Source organism: Homarus americanus, unplaced genomic scaffold (genome assembly GCF_018991925.1).
Source record: "Homarus americanus isolate GMGI-L3 unplaced genomic scaffold, GMGI_Hamer_2.0 scaffold23578, whole genome shotgun sequence".
NCBI lineage: Eukaryota > Metazoa > Arthropoda > Malacostraca > Decapoda > Nephropidae > Homarus > Homarus americanus.
In genome coordinates, this window is record NW_024733231.1 from 4,401,208 (window position 1) to 4,417,237 (window position 16,030).

Consider the following 16,030-nt stretch of genomic DNA (forward strand, 5'->3'; position numbering starts at 1 on the left):
TGACAAACACACGTCGTAAAGCATTCAAATCACTCAACAAATAGGAAAAAAAAAGCTAAAATTAAGAAAAAAGATAAAAAACATGAAGAAATAAGCGCCATGATCAATATATAAACCAACTATATGACATAAGTAACAGCTATTACACTTCTTACCTGTTTATATTTCCACGAAGCTAATTGAGGCAAAACATCTTCCCATTGCGTAACTATATGGAGAATTTATACAAGGACGGATGCTGTGTTAATCTCATCATTCTGAGGTTACTAAGACCTCTGACTGACATGGTGAGTCTTCTGAAATAAAAAAATAATTAGCCGTTGATAATAATGAAGCTGAAAATTTTGGAATGTAATTTATGGTCACAATTTATTAGTTAAACTCCAAATGAATCATAACAATATATAAGCAAGACCAGACAGAATAAGACCTTACCTATCTTTGTCCTGAGGAAATTTGTGATAAATGTAATTGGGGCGAATTCTTTGTCTTCTTTTAATTATAACGCATGTATGACGTCCACCTGTCATGGCCACAAGTGGGTGACTGAATTGAATTTCCCGCCCAGACCGCAGCCCAGGCAAGAGAGCCATCTAGCGAGCTTCCAACAAACTACAATCACACATCATCTCTTCCTTGTCTTCTTTATATAATATTTAATATACATATTAAACAAATTTATATATTTTTTATACAATATAAACCAACTGTAAATGTTCTGGTAATTTTACGGAATATATAGTAATATTGATGTTTAACCGAGATGGTCGTGTTTCACTTTCAACATTGGTCATCTCAGTACCTCGCCTTGCACCATGAGTAAACAAACAGATGGTTGAGGAACACTGACGAGGTAGTTGGTCCTCACTCAGTCTCTCTCTATCTTCAGGTAAGTTATGTAAGCTACGACCTATAGATACTCTGACATAGATATAAACAAAGATTATAGTCTGGACTTGCTTAAAATATCTCTAGAGGTCTTTATTTTGGTGTATAGCTAATTTATTAATTATTTATGCCTTTGCTATTCATACGAGAGGAATTATTTTTACAATGTGAAGAATTTTGTGTTACTCTTCATAATTATTATTATGGTTTTAAGTTATTTGGTGATAATTTACTGTTCTTTTACATGCAAATATGGTGTCTTAATTTATAATTTCACCATTTTTCAGCTTAGATACATTGGATATAGGAAAAAAATGTTTGTTCTCGAGGTCAGCCCATATATCCTCTTCTCAAATTAGGAAAACTTGGGTAAATTTTTCTTGTCACACCGTTCACTTTTAACAAGTTAAAAATATATTTTTCTAGTGTATTTGTGTGTGTTGAGACCGAATATGAACTTCCTTTTTGGCGGAAATTAGCTTTTTTTGCGATTTTTTTTTCGTTTGACGTTTTCCGAGAAAAAAAATGGCTAAGCGACTAAAAAATACAAAAAAAAAACACTAGAAAAACAATAACCAAACCTAACCTAACCTGACCTAACTTAACTGACTCTCACCATATGATGGAATCACCTATTTCTTACCTTATTGGCCTGGTTCTTGTTCGTCGTTGCATTCAGGGATTCTTACCCAACGTCACATATGTTGGTCTTTACGATATTTACATTCAGTCTTGCTCTTAGTACACTTTACTGAGGTTGGAAGGACACCATGCGATCGAAAAAATGCGATAGTTTCTTCGTTTTTTTTCCTAAAACTCGCAATCAGCTCCATATACTTTAAGTGACATCCATCGCAGGCTTCCATGGTCGGAACTGAACTTGAATTTCAAAATATGAGAGACCCAAAATAAAACTCGATTTTGATTGGGCCAAATATACTCTGAATTAAACCCAAAACCATTTTAATTGGTTCCAAAAGCAAAAAGGCTTTTGATTGGCCGCGTGAAGTGTACAGCAACGCATGCGCAGGATGATTTATGAAAGAGACGCAGGAGACACTCAGTGTTGGAGGAGAGGCAGACGATAATGGCGGGATGTTAATGGAAGAAAATAGAAAATATTTTGGAAAAGCCGTCTCCGTTATTATACATTTCCGCCGGTAATGTAATAGATGAAAATTATCTTATAATTAGACGTCTTATTCGAATATGATAATAGATTAGTGGTAGGAATGAACGGTGTGTAAAGAAAATAATACCAAAACTTGTTCCATACCTCGTGGCTAGCTCATATCCAATTTTACTAATAATTAACCAAATGATTCCCTTTAACCATCTATATTTGACTAGTTTTGTATTAAAGACAACTTCTTACTTATCTCATGACAACCACAATACCCAATCTACCTACCTACCTACCTATTATAATGTAACATTCTAACCTAACCAAACTACCTATTGTAATGTAACTTAATCTAACCTAACCAAACTTAACTTGTAATGTAACTTGATCTAATTAACCTAAAAGGGTGCTACGATAACTTGCAGCCTACAAGGTAGTTAGGTTAGGTTAGAATTAAGATATCATTGCAGACCACACACTATAGTCTGCGCGGAATGTTACATTGCGACAGGACCAACGAACAAAGTTCTCACGAAAATAAGATCATATGTTATGAGGCTGTCCCGGGATGCGAGATGTCAAAACGCTTGGTTGCTGGCGAGTGGTGACACTTGGCAACTGAGCACACGTCACGGTGTGTTTCCAGTGCGCCTCTGGCAAGTGTGAGGGGAGGATATACTTTGCGTGTTCCCTCGCCACATGGCCATTTTTTGTCTCGTTTACGGTGCATTACCCCAACATAGTGTCCATCAGAGATGTCCAGGAGGGTTAATACAAGGGACGACATTGCAGCAGTGATTGCATTGTACAAAGCAAACCATGTACTGAGAGATGTTTCTGCTCAGACTAGTGTGACTTTGCGTGTTGTCCAAAATCTTGTCAAGTGTTTCCATGAGCTTGGAGAGGACGTGTTGCCAGCTCCCCGACCCAAGTCTGGTAGGCCTAAATTATTGTCTCCACAGACACTTAAGGTTATTTCACGCCAAGTTAGGTCCAATCCGTCTCTCACAGCACGTGAAGTGAAAGAGAGAAACCCCCGTCTTCTGTGTCACGTCTCGTTACAGTGTGTTCAACAAGCCCTCTGCGATGACCTGGGATTTAAGAGCTTTCGTGCCCGACGTAAACCTCTGTTGACAAAGAAACAGAAGGAAAATAGAATGAAATTTTGCAAGAAATATGAAGTGTGGGATTTAGAGACATGGAGGAGTGTATTGTGGTCCGACGAGGCTACGTTTTCTGTGAATGGGAGTAGTGGAAGGAGAGTGTACCGCCCTCGTCACTCGAATGCACATCTCCCACAATACACTGTAAAGACTGTTAAGCACCCTGCCTAGCTTATGGTTTGGGCTTCCTTTATGTATTATGGTGTTGGTGAACTAGTAATCCTCCCTAAGAACCAGATGATGAATCAGTACAACTATCTTGAACTGCTCTGTGATTTCTTACCTGAATCATTTGATAAAGCTAAGGCAAGCCTTTTCATGCAGGACGGTGCCCCATGCCACACTGCTAAAAGTGTCATACAGTGGCTCAAAGACTGTGAGGTACCTTTCTTTAATGACTGGCCTGACAGTAGCCAAGATCTTAACCCAATATAAAATTTGTGGTCCATTGTTAAGCGTCGTCTGCGCGACGCTGACACATCATCAATCCCGAAGCTAGAGGCAGCCATCAAGGATACCTGGGCTAACTTGCCACCTGACCTCTTGCAAAACCTTGCTGACAGTGTTCCTCGAAGGCTAAAAGACTGCCTGAAGTGCAGAGGGAACACTACAAAGTATTAATTGAAGTGGTAAGTGTTACTTGACTTTATTTATATAACATAATCGTAAATATCAATATTTTTTCTGCACACGATGTAACATTCCATGCAGACTGTATAGTAGCACCCCTAAAAGTTTATATGTTAATTATATACAAAGACAAGTTAATATTCATAGTGTGTTTTATTTACAGATAATGTCAGGGGAGGATGATATAGTTAACCACAATATGAGATGCACAAGAATTGACTCGCAAAATAACGTACAAAAACATGAAGTCATCTCTAAAACCTTGCCGGGTACGTCAGGGTGGATTTGGTCCGATCACACGCTGGCTATCTACCAGAATGCACAGGCTTTTGTAGAGGCGGGAATCAAGCAACACAACAGTCGGATATTCCTGACGAGGTTGTTTCTGAAGCCCTGTGTCGTTGTGGCAGACAATCAGGCACTTCTTGAGTTACTTACAGGTGTGTGTTATGTGATGTTAGTTTGAAATGAGTTGTGTTAAAGTTATTAGGATATGCAGTTACAATTTAACCTTTACACTCTATTAAAAATGTTGGAATATGTTAAATTACGTTAGTTTTAAATGACTTATAACCCGCGTCTCTGTCTATAGAAAAAGAGGATCACTACGAGGCGGGCATGGACGAGTATTATGATCTGTTTGGGGATAATTTATTGTTTATGAACGGCCCTGAGGCTACACTGACCAGGAAGCTGCTTTACCCGTTGTTCAATGAGGAATCTAAGTCAGGTTACAAGGTGAGTAAATTGGTTAATACGAGTAAGTCTGATTATGAATGCACGAGTAAGTATGATTAAAAGGCTTATGAATTAATAAGTCTCGGTAAAACATCTATTTAAGAAGAAAGTCCGTTATATCGAGGGCCCATCAGATATGAAACCTCCATCTAACGGATTATATGATGAGAGAAGTCCGTTATATAGAGGTTTCACTGCATGTATAAGGTGAATAAAATGAATAAATTTGATATCTGACTTAGCATTTAAAAGAAGAAAAATACCTTTAAACACTGTAAATAAAGCTAAACCCTCATTACCATCCTATTACCATATTAATTTTATCAATATATTACCTGTCAAGCTATTCTATTCAATTTAATATCACCTTTTGTGTCTATAAATCGGTAGTCAAGTGTTTCCCTCATATGTGTATGGTCTTGGGTTTGATTCTTAGCTGGTATGTAGGATCGAGTTCCCTTCTTCTGGATAAAACCTTACACACTGTTGGGTACACTGGCCAATGTTGGAGCAGCCTTTTGAAGTACTTTCGGGTTAGTGTAGCTTACTAGGTACAGAATGTTAAGAATTATAACCTCCTTATTTATTTGTGTAGCCCCAGAAGGTACTTGGAACAGACAGGTGTTTTTATTAGGTTCTGTAGTCCAGGTCTTGCAACTTATTACAGTATATAAAGAAAATGTATAAATCCTCACGTGTACAGACTGTAGTGTAAATATATAAATACCGTAATTTATCTTAGTCTTAACCATATAATATTTAATCCTGTTTCTCTTATGTATGGAAGGATCAAGGGGCATAAAACCATCATTAAAGGTGTAGTAGGTGACAGATGACTGAAACTTCTGCACACACACACACACACACACACACACACACACACACACACACACACACACACACACATTTCCCTCCATATCCTCAATGTTCATACACAGTGTACTGTACAGAATAAAGCCCTAATTTAGTGTTGATATATACTGCTTCATATTAATCACTGCATGCTAAGTTGCGTCATCCTTAAACATTGTCTAGAAAATACCTGTAAAATATATAACTGACAATTTTTTTTTACTCTTCATTGATAGGAGGAAAGATTCACAATAAAATACCCAAAATTCTTACGATATATTTAAAAATTTCAGGCCATAACAAAGGATCTTGTAGAAACGTGGATATCAGAGCTAGACGCCAGCAAGCCTTTTAACGTTTATGAGTCAACAAAGCACTTTGCCCTTCTGCTGAACCTACGCCTGTACCTGGGGTTAGACCACAACAAGGAACCCCAGCTTGTAGAGCAGTTTTCTTCTGTAGCCACAACTCACTGGCATGGTAATACTGTACCTTATTGGTCTCCTGTGTTTATCAGTTGGCCTCAGTCACTGGACCAACACCACACGAGGAATAGTCAGATGCTTGTCTTGTTTCTCTCTTATTAGTGGTGTTAATTTTTATTTAGTTAATAGAGCTAGTAATATTTTTAAAACTTATCTTTTATTAATTTTATATTAAATAACAGTGAAAAGAACGAAAATTAGTGTAACACTAGTACCTGTACTATACTGCATACTATTTTATCTCTATTCCTTATATACGGTAGCTCAAATTTTGTTTCGTTGTTTCTGTTTTGAGAAGTCTGTAATCTCTCTCTCTCTCTCCAGTTTTATCACCATCATCATCATCATCATTTAACAGCCATTTTCCTTGATTGTGTTTTAGCTGCAGTTACCTGATGGCAGCTCTCCATTCTTCATGGTCTCTTGCAGTCACTCTTGTCAAGTTCCTAACTCTCATGTCATTTCTGACAACCTCTCTCTCTATTTCATTCTTGGTTTAACCTTGGCTCTCCTCCCCTCCACATTTAGGTTCATGCAACTTGTGACTCAGTTGGTCTCACAGAATGTGGGAGGATAGGGTTGCTTCTCTCCATATAGCTTCCCTCCTGTTCTAGGGGTTGCTGGTTTGATCCCAGGACACTCTCAGTCCACCAACCTGTAAAAGGGTACTAGTACTTAATTTTACAGTTGGGGAAGTGAAGGTGTTCAAATGGGGACTCAGTTATACTGCCACTATGTGTAATGAAAGCCTAGTATATAATGTGTTGTATGTACACTGTCCCTGTGAGGCCTCTGTGAATGTGTTGTATGTACACTGTCCCTGTGAGGCCTCTGTGACTGTGTTGTATGTACACTGTTCCTGTCAGGCCTTTGTGACTGTGTTGTTTGTACACTGTCCCTGTCAGGCCTCTGTGACCTACTTTCTATTTTTTACCTCCTTGATGGGTGTGTGGTGGCTGAGTGGACGCAGCACTCATATCCTCTCATGAATTCCCTTTTATGGCTTAAGGAATCTCAGACCGTGTGTGTCTACTTGAGAGTTTCAATCCTTAACCTGAGACTAAACTGGTCTTTTGGACAACTGCTGATTCATATGACATCAAATCTTTGGTCATAGTTCAGCTGGGAGAGCAGACTGTGGGCAAAAATTACCAGGAATTAATTTAGTGCTCTTTCTCACAGGTTGATGTGTTTCTTACCCTCACTCATAAAAGGGATTTCATATTTCAACCCATTATATATTTTCTTACACTGAGGAATTATTTTATTTCCAGGAATGTGTTCTCTGCCTGTAAACATCAAAGTTCCTGGTCTTAAGTCTGGTTTTGGTCAAGGTGTTGATGCTAAAGATGAACTGCTGCTACTTCTCCGAGAACGTGTTAACAGCATGAAGGACCACGGTGAGGGTGAACTTATCTTGTGATCATAAATGTTCTTCCTAATGATCAGACTTTATTCCTACTGATTTTCAGATTTCTGTCTAGTGCACATCCTAAAATATAATAATTATTTAGAGTTCTTGTATAAAAATGACCCTTTTTTTGGCCTCTCAGTGACCAGGTTGAAGGGGAGAGAAAGCCTTGATTATATCAGACTGGAGTTAAGCTTGAGTATATTTTATAAACAACCTTTCAGTACAGGGAGGTACCAGAAAGATGTATCAATAGATAAACTTAATATTTTATGTCTCTCTTTCAGCATTCCTGGTGAATATGTCAGAGAGCATCCCTAGTGAAGAATTACAACTAAATCATCTCCTTGTGTGTTGCTGTGCCATCATCCCTAAGGTCTTTGCTTCCGTCCTCACATCCTTCATCCTGATGGCCCCCTCATGGAAGCCATATTACCAGGTAAGACACACTTTTTGGACATGTGAATTGATATTGTGTTAGTGGGTGTTAGTAGGTTAGTGGGATCCTCACAGATGCCTGCCTTTCCTGATTGGTTTATTGAAAGCCATTTATCACAGAATAATGTTCCTATTTTCTACACGCCATCAAGCCAAAGAACCAGTTAATGTTATATTGAGAACCTGAACACAGCTCCAGATTCAAGGAGCAGATCTAGAATCCTCGTGAGGTTTGAGTTGTGGTAAAACTTGGATGGTAGAGGTGTTAGTGTACAGGTATGAGGAAAAAAAATTACAGTGTACAGATATATTGATTATTCTTAGCACTCTTTGTACCTTGGCAGACTTGTTCATCAGAAGAAGAGAAGGAAGCAGCACTTGATAAAATCCTGCTGGAAGTAATGAGACTCCTACCGCCTACTACGGGCGGGCGACGGGTTGCTCGACGGGATACACAGCTGAAGGGTTATGCTATCCCATCCGGAATGGTCGTTCACTTCAGCTTCTTTGGGGCCCACACTGACCCTGCTGTATTCCCGGAGCCAAACAAGTTTCGGCCAGAGCGATGGGTCGAGGAAAACAAAAATGATCGATGCAGGATGTTTGCCTTTGGAGCTGGACCACGAGAATGTATTGGCAAGAAAATGATATGGGACATTATATTGGTAAGATTATTGTGATTAGAATCTTCATAAGAATCTCACTAGCTATGAGGCTTCTGGAAGATTAGAACTCCTCATTTAGAAAATATTCACAATGATGATTAATGATACAGCTAAACACATAACTTAGTGACCTTGCTGAATGACTTGGGGAAACTTAAGTACTATACACCATAGCAATGTTTAAAGCATATGTTTTTTATATAGGTTTTTCTTATGTCAAAGCTAAACTAACCAATTTTCAAGCTTTTATTAATATGCACCGGTATTGAAATTACAAAATCTCTCTCTTTCAGATATTTTGCAAAGCCTTCGTCCACAAGTTCGAGTGGGAGGTATCGGGCGATCACCTGAAGCAACTCAAGTTCATCCCTGCAGTACGTCCCAAAAAGAAACCTCACATCCAGCTACTGACTAAACTAAACTAGTGGTGGTGTGTCTTCTCAGTAAGCTTTATAGTACAGTAGTTCAGTGGGGTAGAGAGGTAACAGTGAAGAGGGTGTATGGCGCACAAATTTTCACAGCTTGAATTAGGTGACTAAAAAATTTGCCGTCCTTTAAAGCAATTAGAAATTAACAACCTGTGCTCTTCCCATTGGTTGACACAAGCAATTAAAACATAAAAATATGATTCATTTACTGGGTAACTGGTAAAAAATAAACAGTTCGGGTTGAAAAGTAATCGGCCATTCTTTTGCCGGTCTCTTGAAAATTGAGAAGAGTGTTAATGGTAATGATTTTTGTGATATATGTATATGTTAACTTATTTATATTACCTGGTAGATCATACACAAAATTACCCATTATTTATATCGAGGTTAAAGAATCTGTATTGTGTGATTTAACTTGTTTTAAACCCTTTGTACACAATTTCTGATCCTCCTCTCACTTCCTCCTTGCTTTTGTTTTTTCTTTTTGTGATAATATTTCTTCTCTCACTACCTTCCTCCTCCTCCTCCTCCTCCTAACCACACTCTCTTTTGTTTTCTTCATCTCTTGTTATAACTGGAGGAATTTTTCTCTCTTCCCTTTACCCCTGTACTCTTTTGTTTTCTTCATCTCTTGCTCTGAGTACATTTCTTCCTTCACTTCCCTTCCCCCTTCACTTCCTTTTTGTTTTTCTTCATATCTTCTTCTACCCAACACACAAGAGAGAAATAAAGACAACAGATAGGGAAGAAGATAAGAAGGCATTTTGGCCAAGGAAGGTGATCCTTTATCGGTAAGAACAGTCCGTGTGGCCCCGAGTGTGGGACATTTGCGTGTGTTGAGAGGAGGCTGACTGTAGGTTCGATCTCTCTTGCCAGTTGTAAGTCACCAAGCAGCTTCAAGGTATAACATGAAGGTTAGTGGCTTCTGATACACTGCATAATAATGAGTTTGGGACCAGAAATCATAATAAAAGTTGCTGTAGTTAATTAGTTAGTAATTTTGTGGGGTTTTTTAAGGGATACAAAATACCATATGCTATACAGTATTTTTCAAGGTTGCATAATATTTCAAAGTATAAAAATAGTGAAACATATTTTTATATATCAGGTAATTGAAACAATGATATATATATATTAATTAATTTATTTTTATATTGATAATTTTCCCATTTCCAGAATAGTTATTTTTTGTCTCTCTGTCTTTCTTATTTGTAGTCAGTGAGTTGCATACTGTGCTTGATATACTCACCACAACAGAAACAATGCAATTACACCCACCAGTACACTCAATAGACGACAGAAACAATACCTTTACACCCACCAGTACACTCAATAGACGACAGAAACAATACCTTTACACCCACCAGTACACTCAATAGACGACAGAAACAATACCTTTACACCTACCAGTACACTCAATAGACGACAGAAACAATACCTTTACACCCACCAGTACACCACTCAATAGACGACGTAATACTACATCTACCATCAGCACAAGATGGCATTGAGATGGTTGGTGGCGGACATGCATCATGTTATTTATAGATGTTTATATACTGTAATGATATATTAATAAAGTATTGAATGATGTGTTATGACAGGATATAAGTACAGGTACAAGGTAGATCTGATGTCATATATACCATTATAGAGTTGTAAATATATGTGATCGATCTATGGCAACAAGTGGAGTTGATCTATGAGAGGGAAACACAGGGAAAAGAAATAAGTTTATTTATTTCTTGAACGTTTCAGAGTGTAGATGGGTTCTGTCTTACCCAAAACGTTAGAGTTTTAAATTTAGCTCTTTCCTGTGTTTCCCTCCCACTCATCAAATTTGTGAATATATATTGTAAAGTTACTCAGTCAACTCAAGTCATCTCACTCTAGAACTGACATGTTGTATTTAGGTCTTTCATGTTTATTGATGAATTAATATCATGGTTTCTATATACTGTACTGTATTGCAATTTGAATTTTATGACCAGAATATTTGTTGATGGTCATGATTTTTTGTAATGATGTGATAAGTAAGAATTTTAAACTGCATGGTGAGCAGATATTAACAAGTGCCTAAGATCCTTTTACATGCTTAGGGATGTGTGTGTTCACTCTACCATGCATTTTTCTGTTACTTGTTAGATGGCGTGGAAGTTGTTGACAGTGCTACATGCTTCTCGGTAAATCATTTGTTATATACTTATTCTTTTATTGTTGTGAGTGAGGTGAAAATGGGGTGAAGGTGGGGATGGCCAGCTTTTTGAGGTAGTGTAGGTGGCCAAGTGTTTTAGGGTAGTGTAGGCGGCCAAGTATTTTAGGGTAGTGTAGGTGGCCAAGTGTTTTGGGGTGGTGTAGGTGGCCAGTTGTTTTGGGGTTGTGTAGGCAGTGGCCAGTTGTGTTGGGGTTGTGTAGGCAGTGGCCAGTTGTTTTGGGGTTGTGTAGGCAATGGCCAGTTGTTTTGGGGTTGTGTAGGCAGTGGTCAGTTGTTTTGGGGTTGTGTTGGCAGTGGCCAGTTGTTTTGGGGTAATGTAGGCAGTGGCCAGTTGTTTTGGGGTAGTGTAGGTGGCAGGTAGTCATTTCGCACATCACAGGGCTTTTCAGGAACGAAAGCCCTTGCAATAAACAAGGACTTCTCATAGTCAAATGAAGATCTCAACCAACCCAAGTACTGTAGTCTAGTAATATGTGGAATATCATTATGTACAGTAGCTAAAATAACTATCTGTGCAGGTGGGGGTCGATATGCTCCGAAATTTTATGTGTGACTAGTGACAGCCCTCATATACCAAAATGTATCTTCCATGGTCTCATATTGTTTCCCACAAAGTATGCACAGGTAGTTGTTTTAGCTGCTTTACTTTGCATTAAGAACATTTTTTATGATTGATACTGTATCTATCGGTTATGAAAGTTTAACCCAAGTGGCTGTAAACTCATGTGTGGCTCTCAGTATGCCTGCGTAAGAGAACTGGATATGTCTTAAACCGTCTGTAGGATAAATAGCCTCACACACAAGTCAGTCTGGCCATAATACTGTACTCATGTTTAGTATATAACAGTTCAAACCTAACCTAACATAACCAAACCTTGCCTAACCTAAGATCATAATGTCTGGTGAAGTCTAACTGGTTAAGGTCAATCATCATAAGTATTATATTTATTTTGTACACAGGTTATTGCATATGGTTCTCAGCTCTACGTAAGATAGGTTGAGGGCTTGACTTGACTTAGTAGCAACAGTTTGATATAATATTTAGGTTTTAGGGGAGGGTGGGGTGGGGGGGTGCAGATGACCAATTTTTTTAAGCTTACAGTACAAATATCATGGATCTTGGTGTCATTTTATTTTTTATCGTATTTTAATCTTTTCCGACACACCACCGACCAAAGTGTCTGATCGCATCTGTATATCTGATCATAGAGAATAATCTCATCTTGAACATTGTAAATCTCTTAATAAATCTGTATTCATTAAACTACAGTGAAATCTCTATCTAGTGGACAACATGTAGAGATGAAAGTCCGTTATATCGAGGGTCTGTTAGATGTGAAACCCCCCATCTAATGAACTATGTTGAGTTGAAAGTCTGTTATATCGAGGGTCCGGTAGATGGGAAACCCCTCATAATGGATTATGTGGGGACAGAAGTCCATTATATGTAGATTTCACTGTATTCACATTACTGTAGAGTGTCATTCATGGTAATAGTGACTTACTGTACATAAGCCACTACCCTTGTGATCATAGCTCTCTACATTTGGACTACCTACCTAAATATTTACTAAAACTCTCTAATTTATTGGTTGTAATGTTGTTACTTGTACCCGGCCCGCTGGATGATATGTAGATATCTAAAATATGATGAGAGAGAAATCTTATGTTCGTTAATGTATGCATAAAATAGAATCATTAACAATGTCTGTACTACCTCTCTCTAAATTAACAAAGCTTAGTAAAATAAAGGACTATACTTGTACTGTGTTATTGAACTTAATGTTGTAAAAGTGGAGTTCATTTGTCCTGTCCTAGATGTTAAATGTGTAATAGAAAGGGCTGTAACATGTAAGTTTTTCTTCTGTAGTCACCAAAGAGTCTCTCTCCAGTGGGCATCTTGTTTTGGTAATGGCCGTTCCAACAATTGTAGGTATTGGACTGGAGTAATCTGTTAACTTTATTCTAAGATTTTATTTAATCATGTTATTTAATTGAGAGTGTGTGCTGTATGTTCATTTCTGGCTATTGTCTTTCAGTCAGATAACTTGTAATATATTAACGGTCCTCAAGGTATGAGTTATATTAGGCGTACTGAGCTAACATGGGCAGTAGCAGAAACAGGCTCAGTGTGGCATTAGTGTCAATATTACTGTCAGGTTAAGTGAAGAATAGAATGAAGAAATAGAAAGAATAGTAATTAGTTTGAGTAGAAAACTTATGAAGTATAAATGGTTTTTGAGGATGTCAGTGTTGCTGGTGGATAATGTTCCCTTATGTGTAGTAACAAAGGTAAAGCAGTTCCTTACCTTGGGACTCTGTTGTGGGAAGGGAACACATCTGTCATAACAGTTAGAGGGATTAAATGACAGCAAATAGAGACCAAGAGAGAGACATGTTTGCTCTTGACTTAGTGGACAACTCTGTAATGATATACCGGTACCTAGTGATCTGATGACATGGTTTAACAGTTTCTTAAAGGTAAGGATGCTGTGCAGTGAGATTCAGTTAATGTCCAAGTTAATATACATGTACTGTTTCTTGTGTGAGTTTATTTATTTACATTAATATATAGGCTGGCATCAGTCATGAGTCCAAGGCATGTAGTTTTACCTTGAGGGGTACAGGTTGTGCTTCAGACTCACTCTTGACTCTGTTGATTCGTGTTGATTAAACCATTAGTGTAACTTTTCCATCACATTCCTCGACTGAGGGAAGGGTAGAGTGTGGGTGGTGGGGCTTTATCACTTGTGGCTAAGAGCTAAGTGAGACTGTACTTTATGCTGTGCCAGGCTTGTGTGTTTCAGATATTCCTGCTCTCAGAAGAGGGTTTCATTTCTTACCCTCACTCTCTCACTTGGGTCAGCCTTAGGCCGAGTCATAAATTGTTATCAAGGAATGTTTCCTAGTTTAAGGCAGGACATTTACTCTTAGGCACAACAGATACATGCTGGCTATCATATTCCTGGTAAGAGGATTAGTGCTTCTGTTAGAATTAGCTGTTGAGATGGTACGGAGGCAGCATGTGTAAAGAACTCCAGTGTTTTATTTTTTATCAAAGAAATCATGGAGCTGGACTGTGTAGTCAAGGAAGAGTCAAGTAATTTCATTGTAAGCATGACTGTGTGAAGTTGATATATTATGTTGAACAATATTGGTGTATAAACACATATACTGTACTGTACTGGTATAAATTTGAATCAATAATGTATAGAGCATTACACTTATATTTAAATATATTTATTTTAATTGTGTAAATACTTTTTAAAGAGATATATTCACAATATTTATTTATTAATATCAAATCATCAATTCTTTACAAAATAAAGTATATTTAAATATATATATTTTAATACTTTACAAAAAAAAGCTTTCTTATTGCAATAAACTTTATGAAGGTTTAAAGAGATTATTTCTTTCAACAAATTCTTCAGCTTCCCCCTCTTTAAGTACTGCAGTTGATGGAGAAAGAGTGTGTGACGTTATCTGTAATACTGTACATCATTGTCCTGAAGTACTCGCCCCAAAAAGTATCTTTACAATTTTGTGTGAGACAATATGGCACAACAATCAAACTGAGTCATATTTTGTTTACACTGTTGCTTGATCCTTAAAGTCAACACTGGCCATAGCACAAGGCCATCCTGCAGCTGGACACCTACTGCTGCTGCTGTAAGCCACCAGGTCTCTTATATATGAATCTACAGACACACTGGAAAGATTCAACTTGTGGTGGTGTGCATGTGTTTAACGTTTATATGATACACAGCTAAATTGACCAAGCCCAATCAATATGACTGAGTCTACGTGTTACTATTATATGTTATAAAATTACTGTGCAAGTTCTACTAGACTCCAAGGATACCCCTCAACTAACACAAGTTTATTTTTCGGACATTCTTTCATGTCATGGTAAAGTACTAAGGCCATGGTAGAAGAAATTTATGTACAGGGGTATTAAGAGTAGGTAACTATAGCCTGTGTTTACTATCTATAAAAGTGGTATTTGTCAAGTCTATTTCTGCTACATTCACAGAGTTTGTTGAAGTGGTTTTATATTGATGTATAGCAATGTAATCAAGTTATTTGTAACATTTCCCTTATGCTAAAGTCACTCAAACATTTATTGAATTACATTTGTTTCATACAAACGTTTATGACATTTGAGATGACCTATCTGGGAGAATCATTTCCCACATTCCTCATATTCAAACTCTGCTATGCCATTGTATAAAAGTAAATGTATCTTAAAAGTAGACTTTAAGGAAAATTGTTTGCCACATTCCTCACAGGAGAGTTTTTCTTCACTGCTTGACATTGTGTAGCCACTGGCAAATTATATCAGCTTGGGGTAGTCTCTGGCAGTTTATATGAGCTTGGGTAGTCTCTGGCAGGTTATATCAGCCTGTAGTCGTCTATGGCAGGTTATATCAGCCTGGGGTAGCCCCTGGCAGGTTATATCAGTCTGGCGTAGCCTCTGGGAGATTAAATCAGCCTAGGGTAGCCTCTGGCAGTTTATAACAGCCTGGGGTAGTCTCTGGGAGGTTATATCAGCTTAGGGTAGCCTCTGGGAAGTTATATCCTGGGGTAGCCCCTGGCAGGTTATATCAGTCTGGCGTAGCCTCTGGGAGATTATATCAGCCTCGGGTAGTATCTGGCAGTTTATAGCAGCCTGGGGTAGTCTCTGGGAGGTTATATCATCTTGGGGTAGCCCCTGACAGGTTATATCAGCCTGGGGTAGCCTATGGCAGGTTATATCAGTCTGGTGTAGCCCCTGGTAGGTTATATCAGTCTGGGGTAGCCTCTGGCAGGTTATATCAGCCTGGGGTAGCCCCTGGCAGGTTATATCAGCCTGGGGTAGCCTCTGGCATATCAGCCTGGGGGTAGCCCCTGGCAGGTTATATCAGCCTGGGGTAGCCTGGCAGGCAGGTTATATCAGCCTGGGGTAGCCTCTGGCAGGTTATAGCAGCTTGGGGTAGCCCCTGGCAGGTTAT

The 16,030-nt window shown here is 38.3% G+C and overlaps 1 protein-coding gene across 2 annotated transcripts; it reads left to right on the forward strand.

Annotated features, from left to right (window-relative positions):
* The first annotated feature begins 794 nt into the window (after positions 1-794).
* On the forward strand, positions 795-11,959 carry LOC121869580 (putative cytochrome P450 120). Of its 2 annotated transcripts, none has more exons than XM_042371011.1 (8): positions 795-889; positions 3,968-4,244; positions 4,397-4,542; positions 5,688-5,874; positions 7,154-7,279; positions 7,578-7,729; positions 8,073-8,393; positions 8,687-11,959. In XM_042371011.1, exons 2-8 carry the CDS (start codon positions 3,971-3,973, stop codon positions 8,816-8,818), a joined length of 1,338 nt encoding a protein of 445 aa, XP_042226945.1. In that variant the 5' UTR covers positions 795-889; positions 3,968-3,970; the 3' UTR covers positions 8,819-11,959. The 2 variants fall into 2 exon arrangements, with proteins under 2 accessions (XP_042226945.1, XP_042226944.1); XM_042371010.1 differs by lacking the exon at positions 795-889 and adding an exon at positions 2,185-3,803.
* The last annotated feature ends 4,071 nt before the right edge of the window (positions 11,960-16,030 follow it).